Source organism: Dasypus novemcinctus, chromosome X, assembly GCF_030445035.2.
Source record: "Dasypus novemcinctus isolate mDasNov1 chromosome X, mDasNov1.1.hap2, whole genome shotgun sequence".
NCBI classification, from domain to species: domain Eukaryota; kingdom Metazoa; phylum Chordata; class Mammalia; order Cingulata; family Dasypodidae; genus Dasypus; species Dasypus novemcinctus.
This window is the reverse complement of record NC_080704.1, coordinates 87,112,495-87,131,586: the sequence shown is the minus strand read 5'-3', so window position 1 is coordinate 87,131,586 and position 19,092 is coordinate 87,112,495. Positions and strand designations below refer to the sequence as shown.

General features: G+C 39.6%; 1 protein-coding gene across 8 annotated transcripts in view; it reads left to right on the top strand.

Moving 5' to 3' along the window:
• The window catches only part of ATRX (ATRX chromatin remodeler), a 362,990-nt gene that overhangs the window by 48,443 nt on the left and 295,455 nt on the right, over positions 1 to 19,092 (top strand). For all 8 annotated transcript variants that reach the window (XM_058292114.2, XM_058292110.2, XM_058292112.2 and 5 more), the window contains exon 2: positions 18,119 to 18,231. In XM_058292114.2, coding sequence (XP_058148097.1) covers positions 18,119 to 18,231 — 113 coding nt within the window. The remainder of the gene's footprint in view (positions 1 to 18,118; positions 18,232 to 19,092) is intronic.

The window sequence follows — 19,092 nt, the reverse complement described above, 5'->3', positions numbered from 1 at the left end:
GTTCCTCCCATGTCAACATCCCCTTTCATCAGTAAGGCACATTCATTGCATTTGGTGAACACACCCTGGGGCATTGGCACACTGCATGGACTATAGTTTACATTGTAGTTCACACTCTCCCCCAGTCCATCCAGTGGGGTATGGCAGGATATACAGAATCCTGCATCTGTCTCTGCAATATCATTCAGGACAACTCCAATTCCCCCAGATGCCCCATATCACACCTCTTCCTCCCTCTCCCTGCCCTCAGCAACTCCTTTGGCCACCATCTCCACATCAATGATACAATCACTTCCATTGTTAGAGTTAGAATAGTTCTATAGTAGAATACCAGCAATTCGACTCCACTTCATATTATATTCCTCCATCTGGTGGACCCTGGGATGATGATGTCCACTCCACCTCTATAACAAGAGGGAACTTAGATCCCATGTGGCTGATGGATGTGATTCTTCTGTTTGAAGTTGTAGCAGTTGGTTCCCTGGTGTGATGTTTAAACATTCTCACCTCCCCGTCAGCTGACCTGGTTAAGTCCAAGGAACCGGAGAGCACGTGTTGCAACTCTGCTGAGGCTCAGGGCCCAGTTGGCACATGGACAGTCCAGAGATTCAATTCTACTGAGTATACACCCCCTCCCCCAGTCCGTTGTTTTTGCTGTCTGTGTCCATTCACTGTGTGATCTTCTGTATCTGTTTCTCTTTTTGTTTTTTCTCCTTGTTTTTCTCCACTAGGATTTCCTGGGATTCAATCCTGGGGTCCTATGATGTTTAGAGAGGTTCTCTGTCAATTGTGCTACTTCAGTTCCTGGTTCCTGTTGTGCTTTACCTTTACTGTCGCCTTCATTTCTCTTTTGTTGCATAATCATCTTGCTGCGTGACTCACTTGCCTGGGCACTGGCTAACCACGCTGGCACTCGGCTCGCCATGCAGGCACTGTCTCCTCTCACAGGCACTCATGTGGGATTTCTTTTGAAATTTCCTCCTCGATCCACTGTTTTTCCAAAATGTGTTGCTTAATGCCTAATCTGGTTGTCTGGCCCTTGTAGATTTCCACCTTCATTCCATTGTGGTCAGAGAAATTACCTAGTATGATTTCAGTCTTTCTGTATTCATTGAGAAGTTCTCTGAGCCCTAGCATGTGGTCTGCTTGGAGAATGATCCATGCGCACCTGAGAAGAATGTATATTCTGTTGTATTTGGGTGTAGTGTTCTGTATATGTCTATTAGGTCCAGATCCTTTAAATATATTACTCATAGTCTTTTTTTCTTTATTGACTCTGTTGAGATATTATGTCTAATGGTGATAATGGTGTATTAAAGTCCCCTACTATAATTGTAGCAGCATCTATTCCTCCACTTTGCTTTTCCAGTGTTTGCCTCATGTATTTCGAGGTGCCCTGGTCAGGTACTTAAATGTTTATGATTGTTCTTTCTTCTTGAAAGATTACCCCTTTTACTAATACATAGTGACTGTCTTTGTCTCTCACAATGGTTTTGCAGTTTAAGTGTATTTTGTCCGATATTAGTATAGCTACTCCTGATCTTTTTTAGTTATTGTTTGCTTGTAAGATTGTTTTCCTGCCATTCAGTTTCAACCTCCTTGAAACCCTGGGTCTAAGGTGGTTTTCTTGCAGACAGTGTATAGATGTGTAATATTTCTTTATCCAATCTGCCTATCTGTGTCTCTTGACTGGTGAGTTTAATCCATTATCATTCATTGTTTTTACTTTCGAGGAATTGCTTATATTAGCCATATTTTCTTTGGATTTGTTTATGTCATATGTTCTGTTTTTGTCTTTTTAGTTGTTCTTACACTCTGCTCAAACTCTGTCTCTTGTTTTTTTTTTCTTTCAGTCTGCAGAACTCCCTTAGTATTTCTTGAAGGGCAAGTTTCTTATTGGCTTACTCTCTTAGTTTTTGTTTATCTGTGAGTATCTTGAACTCTCCATTTGTGAATGCTTGCTTTGCCGGGTAGAGTATTCTTGGTTGGAAATTTTTTTCTGTTAGTACCTTGACTATGTCATACCACTGACTTCTTGCCTCTGTGGTTTCAGATGAGAAATAAATACTTAATCTTATTGAGCTTCCCTTGTATGTGATGATTCTCTTCTGTATCGCTGCCTTCAGTATTTTCTCTTTGTCTTGAGCGCTGGATAATTTGACAAGTATATGTCTTGGAGTAGGCCTGTTGGGATTTATACTGTTTGGGATGTGCTGGACTTCCTGGATCAGTATATCCATCTCCCTTAATAGGTTTGGGAAGTTTTCAGCCATTATTTCCTCCAACACACTTTCTGTCCCCTTTCCCTTCTCTTCTTCTTCTGGGGTGCCTATAATGCATATGTTTGTATGTTTTGTGTTGTCATTCAAATTCCTTAATCCCTGCTGGATTTTATTCTGTCTTTTTAGCTTTCAGTTCTACTATCTGATTTCAGATGTACTGTCTTCCACATCACTAACTTTTTCCTCTGCCTTTTCAAATCTGCTGTTATTTGCTGAGAGTGTGTTTTTGATTTCTTGGATTGTGCCATTCATTACCATCATATCTGTTATCTTTTTATGCAGTTTACTATTTCTTTAGTATGTTCTCCAAGTGTTTTCTTAATATCCTTAATCTCTTCCTTCACTTCATTAAGTTGGTCCATGATATTTGTTTGGACAGCTTTGATTAGTTGTATGATGTTCTGCTTCTCTTCCTGATTTTTAGCTTGTTCATTTGACTGGGCTGTGTCTTCTTGTTTCTTGGTATGGTTTGTAATTTTTTGTTGCTGTCTGGTCATTCTTTTATCTTAATGAGTTTGCTCAGTTGATTAGCTTCTCCTGCTTGTCTCAGGTTTTATTTAGTTGCTGTTTTTGTGTGTGTGAAGTGTTCTCTTTGACACTTTGTTCTTCTCATTCTATTTCCTTGTTATTGTCTAAGTTCCCTTGAAAGAAAAAGATGAGGGCCAGGGAAAGTAAGAGAGGTAAGAAAAGAAAAAGGATAATAGTAATAGTGATAGGAAATGTTAGCCGAAGAACCATGTAAGTTCTAGGAAAGTGAATATTTACCTCATGTAAGCCGTGAAGAGTTACAGGAAAAAAAAAGTGCAGTATCTACAATGAAATGGGAAACTGAATATGGGGAAGTATGTAGTATGATTTAATAGGCCAGAGTAATGATGAGAGAATGAAAGAGAAAAGAAAGGACAAAAAGAGAGTAACAGATAGAAAATAGAATATAAGAGAAATAAAAAACCAGAAAAATTGGGGGCTAAACAAAGAGAGGTGAAATATAAGAGCAACAACAGAAAGCGGAAGATAGAAAGATGTAGGAAGGATGGGAAGCGGACTTGGCCCCATGGTTAGGGCATCTGTCTGCCACATGGGAGGAACGCGGTTCAAACCCCGGGCCTCCTTGACCCGTGTGGAGCTGGCCCATGCACAGTGCTGATGCACGCAAGGAGTGCCGTGCCATGCAGGGGTGTCCCCTGCATAGGGGAGTCCCACGCGCAAGGATTGTGCCCCGTAAGGAGAGCCGCCCAGCGCGAAAGATAGTGCAGCCTTCCTAGGAATGGCGCTGCACACACGGAGAGCTGACACAACAAGATGACAGCAATAAAAAGAAACACACATTCCCCTGCCGCTGACAACAACAGAAGCAGACAAAGAAGAAGACAAGAAGACGCAGCAAATAGACACAGAGAACAGATACCTGGGGTGGGGGGAAAGCGGAGAGAAATCAATCAATCAATCAATAAATTTAAATAAATTAAAAGAACAAGAAAGATGTAGGAAGGAAAGGAGATAGTGTTTCTAGCCAAAATCAGTACACACAGAAAAGAGGAAATCCAGGAAGAGGAAGCACAGCAAACTAGAAACAAGATGGCAGCACCTAAGTTAAAAAAAAAAAAGAAAAAAAAAGTGGGGTGGAATAAAGAGGGAAGAAAGACAAGACATCAAAAAAACAGATGAACTTACAAGCAAGGAATCAACCAAACTAAGGAAAAACAGCCTTCCCTCTGAAGCCCCTGTGAAGCTTCTCAGGCTTCTGGTGTTTATCAATCAATTACCCTGCAGCTTTCTTGCTGCAGATTTTAAGTGGGTTCTAGCTAATAAACTAAGTTAAGTTATGAAATAAATGGAAGGTTTTTTTTTTTAGGAAATATAAGAGATCCAAGGGAAGCTAATACAAGAATAATGTCTATGTTTTCCCTGTCCTGAAGTATCAGCTAGATGTTTAATATTCCAGTGATCATTACTCTAAGTGGAGCCAGGAATTGGACTAGTGACTTTGTGTATTCAAGGAAGAAACTCCTACACTGAGCTAAACTTTCTTGTTGGTTTGATTAGCTTTTCAGAAAGCTATGGTCCCTTTTTCTGGGGTAGGGTTGACTCTTTGCAATTGGATAAATTGATTGGGAATCTGTCCTTCCCCCTTTTTATTCTAACTGCTTTCTTTCCCAGGGCAGCAGAAAGCTACAGCTTGAGTGAGAGTTCCCTTTTGAAATTCAAATGGGACCCTGGTGACTTAACTCACTGCAGAAAAAAATGAGACTCAGCCTCTTCGAGAGCACCCACTCCTTGCAGGAAACCCTAAGTATGCTCTTGGAAGCTTATTAAGCACTTCCTACTGCCCCCCCCTCCCTTAGTGGAGTTGCACAGGACTTGTTAATTGATGACTCCACCTTCTTTCAGGCAAATTTTCCCTACCCCACAGTGGTTGGGTAAATCAGCCTGCCTCAGCAGATTCATCTCTCCCTTCTTCCTGGTTTCTCCTCAAGCCAGGTGTTTTGTTCCTCACAGCTCAAAAAGGAGGTTCAGACAATCAAACCCTCACAGGGTAGACCCCTCTCCACCCTTTACCAGAACCCTCCCTCGGAGTATGCCTCCTCTTGCTGGATCAATGGCATGCGTTGGGGATTGCTGTGGCTTCCTGTCCTGAGGTTGGGGCTTAGCCATCCCACAGCTCCAGCCTCAAGCACCAGAAACTCACTGTTTTACCTTGAGCAATCAATCTTTTTGTCTCGCTTACTCCAGATCCATGTCCTGAAGTCTCCTGCTTTGTGGGTTCCCAAAACAACTCACTCAGGCAGGATTTTCTTCCTACTCAGCTGTTTTTTGTAAGAGAGATGATGTGGGTACACTTAATCCAATGCCATCTTGCCCCTTGCTCTCCTCTAATGTGTTTTTGATCTCACTTTTTGTGTCTTTCATTCCCATGAGCTCTGTTACTTCTCTCTTCAGGATTTCAAAGTCTTCTGTGCCCTCGCTCAATGTGTTTTTTTCTTTTTCCTTTTTCCCCAGTGTCTTAATGTCATTTATCTCTTTAACCATGTTGTCTTTCAACTCATTAATTTGATTTTGGAAATTGTGTGTGTCTCATTTTAGTTCTCTCAAGTCCTGTGTCTCTTCTGGGGCCTTGATATTTTCCTTTTCTTGGGCCATTTCTTCCATTTTCTTAGTATTGCTCATAATTTTTTGCTCATGTCTAGGCATCTGCTTAGGATGTAGTTTATCTAGATTCTTAATTTCTTTCTCTTTTTTAGGGATTTAGTGGCAGGAGGCTATGTGTTATTAATACTTCTCTTCGATTCTTGGTTTGACGTGGACCATTAGGATTGTCCCTCCTAATTGCACAAAACTGGGCTCTGGACCCAGTAATTCATTGCAGACCTGCTTCCTAGTGCCTTAGGAAGGGAGGCTATAAAGTTCAGAAAAAGCCTCTCTTACTTATTTTTAATTTATTCATATGTTCTTTCTTGGAAGCCTCTCTTATTTATTTTTAATTTTTTTCACGTGCACTTCCTTGGTCTGCCAAGGTGCTCTTTGGCAGCCCTTTCAGTTCAGTGCCTTGCAGAGTGTGTTTATTGCAATACAGACTGGATTGTGATTGATTTTCTTTCTGGAGGCTAAGAGCCTTGTAATTCAAAGCTTTTTAGATACAGTTCTCTAGCCTTCTCTGGAAGCCCCTTCCCTTCCCCAGGTAGGAAATATTTCCACTCCCCTCTGTGTCATCAACCATCAGTCCTGTTTAGTAGAGGAGTTTGGAAGGGTTGTATTCCTTTAGCCCCTTCCTGACTCCCAAGGCAAGCAGTGGTGTGGCCCTCCCTGGCCTGTAAGGGCTCCTCAGGGGGACATAGCTACAGAGTCAGCCTTAGGCTGTGTTCCTATCTCTCCCCCTTTCTGGGGAGGTGCATCCTCTATAGTCAATCCTAGCTAAAAGAGAGGGAGATTGAGAGGGTCTGATTTCTTCAGTCTTGTGCTGGATCCCAGGGCAAACATAGCATTGTCCCACCCCACCTGGAAGGGCTCCTGGAACACAGCAGACCAAATTTGTGAGTCAGAAGGTGAGTCAGCCTTGGGCTGTCTCCCTCTCTCCATTCCTTGAGTGGTGGATCCCTGGAGCCCCTTTTGTCTGTAGTCTCAGGTCCAGAGGTCTGAGTATTCTAGTATTCTAAAGTGTCTTTAGTGTGGGGAGGGGGTGGGGAGCAGCAGCCGCTGGTTTCAACTCAGTTCTGTCATTGTGATTCTCCTCCTTTGGTCCTCTCTCCTCTGGCGGTGTCCATTCTTTGCCTGGTATCCTAAACTCTAGAAGATCTTTTTCCTGGCTGATTCAGCCTGTCCTCTGGCTATTTTTCTGGAGGGAGAAGAGAGTCCCATGTCTTTGTAGTCCACCGTTTTCCTGGAAGTCCCTGTTCATTTCTTGCTTATGTATGTTCATGTATGGACAATATACTTCAATAAAAACATAAAGATACCCATAAAAAAAACACCCCAAACTCCCCAAAATGAAAAGCTTGGGACCAGATGGTTACATAGGTGATCTAATACCAATCTTGCTCAAGTTCTTAAAAAAAATTGAATAGGAAATAATGCTATCACCTTTGTTCTGTGAAGCCAAGATCTCTCTAATACCAAAACCATATAAAGATACTACAAAAAAAGAAAATTACAGACCAATATCTCTAATGAATATTAGTGCAAAAATCCTCAACAAAATACTTGGAAACACAAAATACTTCAAAAGCACTTTAGAAGAATTACACACCACGATCAAGTGGGTTTTATCCTAGGTATGCATGGGTTGTTTAATACAACAAAATCAACTAGTGTAATAAACATTAATAAATTGGAGAAGGAAAATCACATGACCCCCTTGATTGATGCAGAAAAGGCATTTGTCAGAATACAACACTTTTTTTAGATAAAACCAGCCCAAAAAATAGGAATAGAAGGAAGCGTTCTCAATATGGTAAAGTGCATATATGAAAAACCTACAGAGCTAGCATTGTACTCAATGATGAAAGACTGAAAGCTTTCCTATTGAGATCAGGAAGAAGACAAGGATGCCCACTATCACCACTGCTGTTCAATATTGTGCTAGAGGTTCTAGTTAGAGTTATTAGGCTAGATAAAGAAATAAAAGGTACCCAGATAGGAAAGGAAGAAGTAAAATTTTCACTATTAGCTAACGATATGATCCTATGTAGAATCTCCTGAAAAATCCATCAAAGCTACAAGAATAGATGAGTTCAGCAAAGTTGCAGGATACAAGATAAATATGCAAAATCAATAACATTTCTATATACTGTTGATGTGCAATCTGAGGAGGAAATCAGAAAAAAAATTACATTTATAATAGCAACTATGACAATCAAATATTTAGGAATGAACTCAACCAAGGACATAAAGGACCTGTATTCAGAAAACTGTAAAACATTGCTAAAAGAAACTGAAGAAGAGTGAAATTAATGGATGGACATTTTGTGTTCATGGATTGGAAGACTGAATATCATTAAGATGTCAGTTTTACCCAACCTGATTTACAGATTCAAAGCAATCCCAATAAAAATCCCAACTGCCTTTTTTGCAGAAATGAAAAAACCAATTATTAACTTACCTTGGATAGGTAAGGGGCTCCAATAACCAAAAAGATCTTAAAAAAGAAGAATGAAGTGGGAGAACTCACATTTCCTGACTTTAAAGCATATTACTTAGCTATAGTGGTAAATCTTTGCTTTTTTTATTTTAAATTTTTATTATTTTTAAAAAGCTTTAGATTACTTAAGTGTTACATTTTATGTATATGAGGGATTCCAATATGCCCCACTCCATCCCCCTCTCACACTTTCCCATATCAACAGCATCCCTCATTAGTGTGGTACATTTGTTACAATTGAATACATATTGAAGAATTGCTAGTAACTCAGGGTTATAGTTTTACATTATAGTTTACACCCTGTCCTGCACAATTTTGTAGGGTTTGACAAAATATACAGTGGCCTATATCCATCACTATATTGTCATCCAGGACAACTCCAATGTCCCAAAAATGCCATCATATTACACCCATTCTTCCCTCTCGTATCATTCAGAATCTCTGGTGCCTTTATATCATTGGTAAGAGTTTTTCCATTGCTAGAATAATAGTAAGTCTATAGTAGAATAATAATAAATCTTTATTCCATTGTTCATTCCCGAATCTTGAGGACCTTGGGATGGCGATGGCCACTCTGCTTCTAATTGAGAGGAGCTTAGGTCCCGTGGGGCAGATGGGTAAAACTGTCTTGCTTACAGTTGCGGACATTCTCTGTTCCTTGGGATGGTCATCCATCGTCATCTCCTTGTTAGTTATCCTGGGTGAGTCCAATGAACTGGAGAGTAGGTATTGAAACTCTGCTGAAGTTCAGGGCTCATCTTGCACATGGGCAGATCAAAGATTTAAGTCTCTGGTATATATTATTTATCAAGTGTAGTGCTAATTATAGGTTCAAGTAAAAGTGGCAGAAATTCCAGGTATAGAGAACCTATAAATGAGTCTAACTCTTACACTTGGGAGCATAAATTTCAAAGTAAGGCCCACTGACAGGGTGACGAATTCCTGAGCTGTCTGTCATGTGTACAGTTTCTGGATGTCTCTAGAGCCCTCAGGAGCCCCTCTATTTGAGGCCCTGTTTGCTGTGGCAGTCAATGAGATGCTGATGTGAATTTCATAAGTGTAACCTCTGGAATGACCTTCTGACTCACTGTGATGTCTCTTAGCCTTAAAAACTCATTTGTATTTACCATTGCCCCTTTTGGTCAAGATCTTTTTTCTGGATGCATTGCTAGTTGGCACTTGGTAATAAACCCTAGGTGCCGGAAAGGCTTATCCCCATGAATTATGTTGTGTGCTAGGGGGAAGGTAGTGCATTTATATTCTGAGTTTGGCTTAAAGAGAGGCCACATTTGAGCAACAAGGAGGCTTTCAGGAGATAACTTGTAAGCAGTATTTAATACTAGGCTAAATTTCAATTTCACGAGAAAAGGTTCATAAGTATAATCATCAATATCAAGGGGCTGGTGTAATGGTCTGTCTTCCTTCACTAGGCACTGCCTTTGTACTTGGGGGATTCTTGCTGTCCTATTAGAGAATGTAGCAGACCTCCCCATGATGGGAATTCAGTATTCTTTTGGTTATTGTGGGGATCTCCACTCACTGAGATAATTCCCCATGAACACTTGAACGTATTTGTATGCCTTAGAGGCATTCCCCAGATGAAGCCTTCCCATGCATCCCCCATCGCTGACACCCTGCATCAGTGATCTTCCCCTGCCACTGTCGTGACCCTTCTGTGATACAAAACCTCTTCAAAAATGAAGCCAACAAAATAACCAAATAAAATTAATAAGAAAATAAAATAATATAAAAATAACAATAAAATAGAAAAAATTTAAAAGAATGTGAAATAATAAAAAATTAAAAAAAAAGTTTTTTAGACATTTTGTCTTTCATCACTGTAAGATCTGTTGTCCTGTATGTACAGTGGCATTTTCTTCCATATATTCCGCCAGTGTCTTAATTTTTTCACTTTCTCTTCCAAGAAGCTTTAGGATACAGAAAAGTCACAGAAAATATACAGGAAAGTCATGTAGAGAATATAGGATATTCGTATGTACCCATCACCCTTCCCCTTTTCCCCTCTCCCCTGTTAACATTTTACATGTGGATGGTACATTTGCTACAACTGATGTACAAATATTGAAGCATTGCTACTAACCATGGTCAATGGTTTACATTATGGTTTACATTTAGGATCGTATACTTTTATAGGTTTTTTAAAATTTTATTTTTTTAAATTTATTGAATTATACCACTCATACATAAACATACATCAACAGTAAGTGTATAATAGTTGTGAATGTACAAAACAAACATATATAACATCATATAGGACTCTCATAAGTCACCCTACCTCCAATAACTTTAAACCTTTTAAACTAATGATTAAAGAGCATTGTCAAAATATTACTACTAACCAAAGTATTTTCCCCCAACCAATCCTATTATTATTCTCTTTATATCATTTGTATATGAACATACATAAACAAGTATATAGTAAAAGTTGTGACTTACAACGCAAACATGCATAACATCATACAGGGATCCCATACATCAACCCTCTACCAACACCTTGCATTGTCATGAGACCTTTGTTACAAATTATGAAAGAATATTTTCAAAATCTTACTACTAATCATAGTCCTTATCTTACATTTGGTGTGTTTTTCCCCCAACCCACCCTATTATTATTTTTAAAATATATTTTTTATTACAGAAGTTTTAAACTTATGAAACAATCATGCACATGTGCAGAATTCCCAAACAACACCCCTCCATTAACACACCACAATGTGGTGTGTAATTTGCTACAGATAAAATAAGATCATCTGATTGTTACGTTGTGCTTCTTGGACAGGGATATCTATGTCCTTCAGTAGGGTTGGGAACTTTTCTACCTTATTTCTTCAAATATTCCTTCTGCCCCTTTTCCCTTCTCTTCTCTTTCTGGGACACCCATGACATGTAGTTTGCACACTTTTTGCTGTCATTTAGTTCCCTGAGACCTTGTTCAATTTTTTCCATTCTTTATCTGTTCTTCTGTATGTTCACTTTCAGAGGCCATTTCTTCAGGCTCACCAATCCTTTCTTCTGCCTTCTGAAATCTGCTATTATATGATTCCAATGTTTTTTTTTAAAATTTCATTTATTGCACCTTTGATTCCCATAAGATCTGCTATTTTTCTATGTATGCTTTCAAATTCTTCTTTGTGCTCATCCAGTCTTCTTAATATCCTTAATCTCTTTAGCCTTCTCATTGAATTTATTAAGGAGATTTGTTTGAACATCTGTGATTAGTTTTCTCAACTCCTTATGTCATCTGGAGGCTTATCTTGTTCCTTTAACTGGATCATAGCTTCCTGTTTCTTGGTGTGGATTGTAATTTTTTTGTTGGCGTCTTGGCATCTGGCTTACTAGAGTATTTATTCTGGGTGCAGTTTTTCTCTTTAGTTTAGGACTTCCTATCCTTTCTCCCTTGCTGGTTGTGCAGTAGGAGCCAAGCATGTAGTTGGTGCTATAAGCTGTGGAGGCTGAAGCTGCCCTCATTGTGCCAGGAACCAATGAAGCTTCTTCCAACTTTCTCCTTTGCCAGGGGTAGGGACAGAGTCACAGTCTATGTGGAATAATCCATGTGCAGGCCTAGACTGTAGTTGCCCAGAGAGACTGATGAAGCTTTACATCCCTTTCTCCCTTGCCTGGGGCGGGGATGGAGCTGCAGGTGTGGGCAGTAATCTATGCAGTGTGGGTCCAAGATGACCTCAGTTGCCCTGGTAGACTTCTGATTTTCAGTCTATGCCAGCCAAAGTTACCTGCAGTTACCTCTATAGCCTGTTGCAGGGCGCCTCACTCTCCTCCCTGCCAGAGGCGGGGCTAAAGCCTAGGCTAGGGCTGCAGTCTGATATGCTTGAAAGAAACTGGTTCCTGCTGATACTGAGAGTTTCAGTCAGCCGGGCTTCCCCTGAGGCTGGGGGCGGAGTCAGAATGTCAGGCTACTGGCCTCTTTCTGACTAGGGCAGATTCACACCCTAGTTGTCCCCAGGGTTATATCCCAGCCAGCCAAGTCTACCAATCAGTAGCTGAAATCAGCAGCCAACTGTCTCTTCCTCCTGTTTCTGGGAAATGGAGCTTCCAATTCCTGCCACAGAATAGCTCCTGGGACCGCTGGTGCCACCAGAGGAGGATAATCACTGACCTCCGCTGGCTTGGCCAGTAATTTCCCAGAGAGGCCAGAGCAGGGCTTCCTCCCTGCTGGAGGTGGCCCTGGGGCTTAGGCTGGAGTTGCAGTCTGACCTAGATTGGAAAGAAACTGGTCCCCACCAGCACTGGGATTTTCAGTCCGCCTGGCTTTCCCTCGTGCCAGGCGCAGAGTTAAGATGGCAGCTCCCAGCCTCTTTCTGACTTGGACAGGTTCAAACTTAAGCTGTTCTCAGGATTATGCTGTAGACCGTTGAATGTACTCATCAGTAGCTGAAGTTGGTGCCTGACCATCTCTTCCTCCCCCATTTTGGGGAAGTGGAGCTTTCAATTCCAGCCGCAGAACAGCTCCCGAGGTGGCTTGTGCCTTCAGTGAATGGTGGGCACTGGCCTCTGTGGCGTGGAGCCTCTACTACGAGTCTTCTCGGCACATGTGCAGTCTCCTCCTTCCACTCCTTCAGTGATGTGGCAGGATGCTCTTCTGGTCTCCTGGAGCCCCCAAACAGGTGCTTCGGCTAGCTCCAGAGAGCTCTGGGTGTTTGCTAACTGCCTGTAGCAGATGCTGACTCTAGGAGCTCCTTACTCCACTACCATCTTGCTATTGTCCTCCACTTTTATAGGTTTTGATGAAACTTGAAGTGGCCTGTATCTGTTATTGCAAGATCATGCTGAATAATTCTGTGCCCTAAAATGTGCCCTATGTTCCATCTGTTCTATTCTTCTCTCCCCCTACCCTCAGAACGTGCAGTAACCACTAAATTTCAATTTTTGAAGAATACGTTTCAGTGTTACTTGCAATAATATTGAGGGTTTGACATGTTGGTCTGTTTTCTTTTATCCCATACTACCTACGTAGATACTGTTTAATTGAGATCTTGTTAAGGTATAATTTAGGACATATCAGCTGTGTTTGAATTCTGGCTGTACAGCTTATTGCATTGTTACTTTGGACAAGTTATTTAACCTCTCTGTACCTCAGTTTTTCTCATCTGTAAATGTGGATGTAGAACAGAACTTACAGAATATTTCTTAGGATTAAATGGACTTTTAGAACTTAGTAAAGCACTTAGGTCAGTGCTTCATATATAGTATGTACTCAATAAATGTTAGCCATGTTTTTACTTTTTATCAGTATGTTTGTGTTTGGCTGGTGATTGAATCTTCTGTAGGAACATTCAGTGAAGTATAAGAGCCAAGGGATCCTTAAATCAACTACTTTGATATGTTTTTTAAATGAATTCACAAATAAGCATTAATCTATATTTAATGGAATGTACCTGTAGTATAACTTTAAACTCTAGATTTCCTTAAATATGTAACGCTACAACAAATTTGAGTGTCTACAGTCAACAGGCCTCTGTTGTAGGATAGAGGACAAGGTATTAAACAAGGTATTAAACGAGTCTTATTTTCTTTTTGACTTGGCATTTATTTATTTACTTAACAAATCAATTTTATTGATACACATATTAATATTTTGTATAGTCACATAGTTGTGTATTCATCACCTCAATCATCATTAGAGGGTTTTCATTATTTCAATAAACTAATATCAGAAAAGCAAAGAGGAAAATTCTTCACCTCGATCTCTCTGTTTTACTGGCTTATACATAGCTACTATTTCTGGCTATTCTTGCACAACTACTTATTTATTAAGCAGTTTCATTCAGATATATTCATATACCATACAGTCTATCCAAAGTGTATAACCAATTGATTTTAGTATAATCACAATGTTGTACATTCATCACCACAAAAAATTTAACAATTTCATTACTCCAAAAAGAAATACTCCACACCCCTTAGCAGTCCTTCCCCATCCATACGTAGCCACTCATCTGATTTCTTCATTATAAATTGATTTATATTTCATATAAATGGTATCGTACAATATGTAATATTTTGTATCTTATTTCTTTCACTTAACATGCTTTTTTGTCTGATATTTCTTGTAGTATTAACATACATTTGTTCAGTTGCAAAGAGAAATGGTCTAATATATGCAATTTTACCAATATTATATTTCACATGCAGTTTTACTATTCTATACAGTCCCATGTTACATTTTTTAGCTTTCATTTTAGTAATATGCATGACCACAGGCTTTTCCTTTGAACCACTGTAATACTCATGTAATAGTACTGTTAGTTACAAACATTATGTTGTGCTTTCACATTTTGTATTAATTTCCAAAGATTAACAGATCGTTTTTACCAGTTCTGCACAAGTTAACCCTCAGCTTTCCATTCTCTAACCTCATTCCATTTTCTGGTGACCCATATTGAAGTTATTAACTCTACAAGATTACATAATATATTTAGTTCATAGTAGCACAGTCATACTGTATTTGTCCTTTTGTGTCTAGCTTGCTTCACTCAATGTAATGTTCTTCAGGTTCATCCATGTTGCCATGTGCTTTATGTCTTCATTTCTTTTTACAGTTGCATAATACTCTATCGTATGCATGTACCACAGTTTGTTTATCCATTCACTGGTTGATGGACACCTGGGTTGTTTCCATATTTTGGCTACTGTGAATAACCCCACTATGAACATCAGTGTGCAGATGTCTGTGTCACTGGTCTTAGTATTTCTGAGTATAAACCCAGTAGTGGTATTGTGGAGTCATGTGGCAAATGTACATTCAACTTTTTTAGGAACTGCCAAACAGCCCTCCACAGTGGCTATACCATTGGTAAAATGGTTGTGTGTTAATCTTCGGAAATGAATAGGTCATGTAAATACTAAAAGGAAAGCTGAAAAATGTAACATGGGACTGTACTGCATAGTTAAATCTTGTGAAATATGAATATAGATAATATTGCATATATGACTCTTTTTCTTTGAAACTGAATAAATGTATGTTAATGTTAGAAGATGTTAATATTGGACAAAAAACACATTATGGAAGCGGACTTGGCCCAATGGGTAGGGTGTCCGCCTACCACATGGGAAGTCCGCAGTTCAAACCCTGGGCCTCCTTGACCTGTGTGGAGCTTGCCCACACGCAGTGCTGATGCGCTCAAGGAGTGCCATGCCATGCAGGGGTGCCCACCACATAGGGGAGCCCCACGCACAAGGAGTGCGCCCCATAAGGAGAGCCGCTCAGTGTGAAAGAATGTGCAGCCTGCCCAAGAATGGCGCTGTATACTCGGAGAGCTGACACAACAAGATGACTCAACAAAAAGAAATACAGATTCCCAGTGCTGCTGATAAGGATAGAAGCAGTCACAGAAGAACACACAGTGAATGGACACAGAGAGCAGACAACTGTGGGGCGGGGGGAGAAGAGAGAAATAAATAAAAAATAAATCTTTAAAAAAACCAAAAAACCAAAAAAACACATTATGCTGTGAAAGAAACCAGACACAAAGTACTACATATTGTATGATTCTGTTTATACAATACATAAATAGAAATCAATTTATAAAGATGAAATTAGATTAGTTATTAGGGCTGGGGAAGGATGGAGGGATTGAGAGGTGAATTGCTAAGGGGTGTGAAGTTATTCTTTTTGGAGTAATGAAATTTTTCTAAAATATTTTGTGGTGATGAATGCACAACATTGTGATTTTACTGAAAGCCATTGATTATACACTTTGGATAGATTATATGGTATGTGAATATCTCAATAAAATGGCTTTAAAGTAAATAAACAAATATGCAATAATATCTAGAAAGCATGGCTATGTACAGCAGGGGGAGCTTAGAGAGATTGAAAGGTGATGAAATTTTTCTATCTTTTATTATTTTATTGAAAAAATGAAAATTCTGTAATAATGACTGAAGCGATGAATGCAAAACTGTGTGATTATACCAAATACCATTGATGTTACACTTGGTTGGATTGTACGATTTATTAATATATATCAATTAAATTGGTTTGTTAAAAAAAAACATGGGAGACCAATATAGAGCCCACATGGAAAGACCCCCACCATCCCAAAGGAGGCAGTCACAAACCAGTCCGCTCCAGCCGACACGCTATTGAGAACAGCCAAGGTCAGCCAAACCCTACTGGACAAGAACTGTCTGACTGAGCCCAGGCCAAATGACCAATGCACATACCATAAGCTGCTGTTGAAAACCAGAAAGGTTTGGGGTCATTTGTTATGCAGCAAAAGCAAACTGATCCAGCATTCACCTTCCAAGAGGCCCATGTGCCTTCTGATGGCAAAAGACATCCTTTGTGTGAGATGGTATAGGGGACAGGAAAACAGTGGTTTCGATGAAGCACCATGAACTGAGACTGCTAGTTGTCTCCCAGAGTTCATTCTCTCCTTTCTCACCACTATGCCCCCCTGATTTTACATTCCCAGCCTCACTTGCAGGTGGGCCCAGTAGTGAATCTAACTTCCTGCCAATGGAATCTGAGTGAAAATTGACCCTCTTACCCCTTTTATACCTTCCTCTTGCCTGAAACGCCCTGGTAGAACAACCTTAGGCTGTAGACAAAGGCAACGCCCCGAGGATGGCAGATACATAGGAGGAGGAGGCTGAGCCCTGACAACTCTACTAAACAGAACCACCATTTGGTCTGCAGAAAACGATACCCACTCTTGTTTAAACAGTGCTACCTGGGCTCTTGGTCCCAGAAACTGGACCTACCTACTAATTTAAGTCTGAAAGTCCGAAACTGAGTATCACAAAGGCAGAGCTGCAAATGATGGCTATTAACTTGCTGCTGAGTTGATTCTACCATGGGCTACCTTGTGTACCATTTTTTGGGGGGTGAGGTTGTTACATTTTAAAATTGAGATATATTCACATACCATACAAGTCACTGTTTTCAAGTGTGCAGTTGAGTTGTTTTCTTAGTATTTGCAGAGTTGTGCAACTATCACCACTATCCCAGAATATTTTTATTACCCCAAGAAGAAACCCCATACTCTTTGGCTGTCATCCCTTAATGCCCCCATCTTACCTAGCCCCTGGTAACCACTGATCTACTTTGTCTCTGTAGGTCTATTCTAGATAGTTCACATAACTGGACTCATTACAATATTTGTCCTTTGTGTCTGACTTATTTCTTTCAAGGTGGTGTCTCCAAGGAACTTAGCCTGTGTTGTAGCCCTTATTAGAACATCATACCTTTCTATGTCCTTTTTTTTTTTTTTTAAAGATTTATTTATTTATTTAATTCCCCCCACTCCCCTGGTTGTCTGTTCTTGGTGTCTATTTGCTGCGTCTTGTTTCTTTGTCCGCTTCTGTTGTCGTCAGCGGCACGGGAAGTGTGGGCGGCGCCATTCCTGGGCAGGCTGCACTTTCTTTTTCACGCTGGGCGGCTCTCCTCACGGGTGCACTCCTTGCGCGTGGGGCTCCCCCACGCGGGGGTCACCTTTGCGTGGCACGGCACTCCTTGCGCGCATCAGCACTGCGCATGGCCAGCTCCACACGGGTCAAGGAGGCCCGGGGTTTGAACCGCGGACCTCCCATGTGGTAGACGGACGCCCTAACCACTGGGCCAAAGTCTGTTTCCCTCTATGTCCTTTTATACCACATTTTGCTTGTCCATTCATCCATTGGTGGACTGTTTTTACTTCTTGGCTTTTGTGAATAATGCCATTAAGAACATGTATGTAATAATATATATGTGTTACTTTTAACTATAGCCCATATCTGAAATTTGGTTTATTTTTCCCCCAGCTCTTTCTTCTAAAGAGTATAGTACTATACTCTTTAAAAGAAAGCTACTACTTGCAGCCTTTACTTGAGTAGGGAGTTATGTTCGCTATCCTTGAGGACCAAATATCTATATAAAGTTGTTTTTAAGTAGTTTTATTGAGGTATATTCACATACCATACAATTCATCCAAAGTGTACACAATCAGTGACTTAATATAGTCACAGCATTGTGCAATCATGACCAAAAAAAATTTTAGAACAATTTCATTACTCCAAAAAGAAAAACTCCACAGCCAGTAGTAGCCACCTCTCAATGTAGGACTGGGGAAGGATACAGGGATTAAGAATATACATCGTTTTGAAGACTTAAGTATAGATTTTTTTTCAGCTTGTTATATATGGCAAACTAATGAAATCCATTAAATTTTTCTTTTGATAGTGAAAGCAAGTTGAATACATTGGTGCAGAAGCTTCATGACTTCCTGGCACACTCATCAGAAGAATCAGAAGAAACAAGTTCTCCTCCAAGAATTGGAATGAACCAGAGCACTGGTAAATAGAAAGAGAATGTACTGTGTCTTTTATACTTCTTTTTTCTATTTAGGGTTTTGTGTTGAGCAGCTTTTAAAGCTTTAAACTTATGGAAAATGACGGATCAGCAAGGTTTTTAAATACCCTTCTATCTATCTGTAAAGGCTTATTAGATATATATTAGCCTTTTGCTGGTACCTATTGGGGATGTTAAAAGAAATGGATATGAGAGATTTTCATGCAGATAATGAAAAAACTAAGATTATATATTTATAGGAGATTAGAGAAGGAAGCATTTACTAAAGTATTATGCACATTGGGAATGTCTTATAAAAAGAGAATGATGAATATTGAATATGAAAATAGATAGTATTAGAAAATGTAGTATAGAAATAATATATACTAGTAGTTATTCATGTATTATGAGTTAAATTTTTCCATGGTTTGATAACATCTATGAGTATATTTACAGCATGTTTTTAAAAAAATTCTAACACCTGCCTTTCCCTCTCCTCTTTTTTTTAAATTTCGAAAATATTTTATTGTGACATATATGGAATGAAATATCTCTTTTTTAAAAAAACCTTTTTAAGTATAAATTTAGTATTATTAGTTACTTTCACAATCTTGTGCTACTAGGACCACTATACATTACTGAAATTTTTCATCGCCCAAGATAGAAACTTTACCTTTAAGGAATAATTCCCCATTCCTCCCTTCCTCCAGTCCCTTGTAACTCCATAATCAACTCTCTGTCTATGAATTTTAGATATTTCACATAAGTAGAATCATACAATTTGTGTCTGGCTTATTTCACTCAGCCTAATGTTTTCAAAGTTCATCCATGTCTTAGCAAGTATTAAAACTGCATTCCTCCATTTT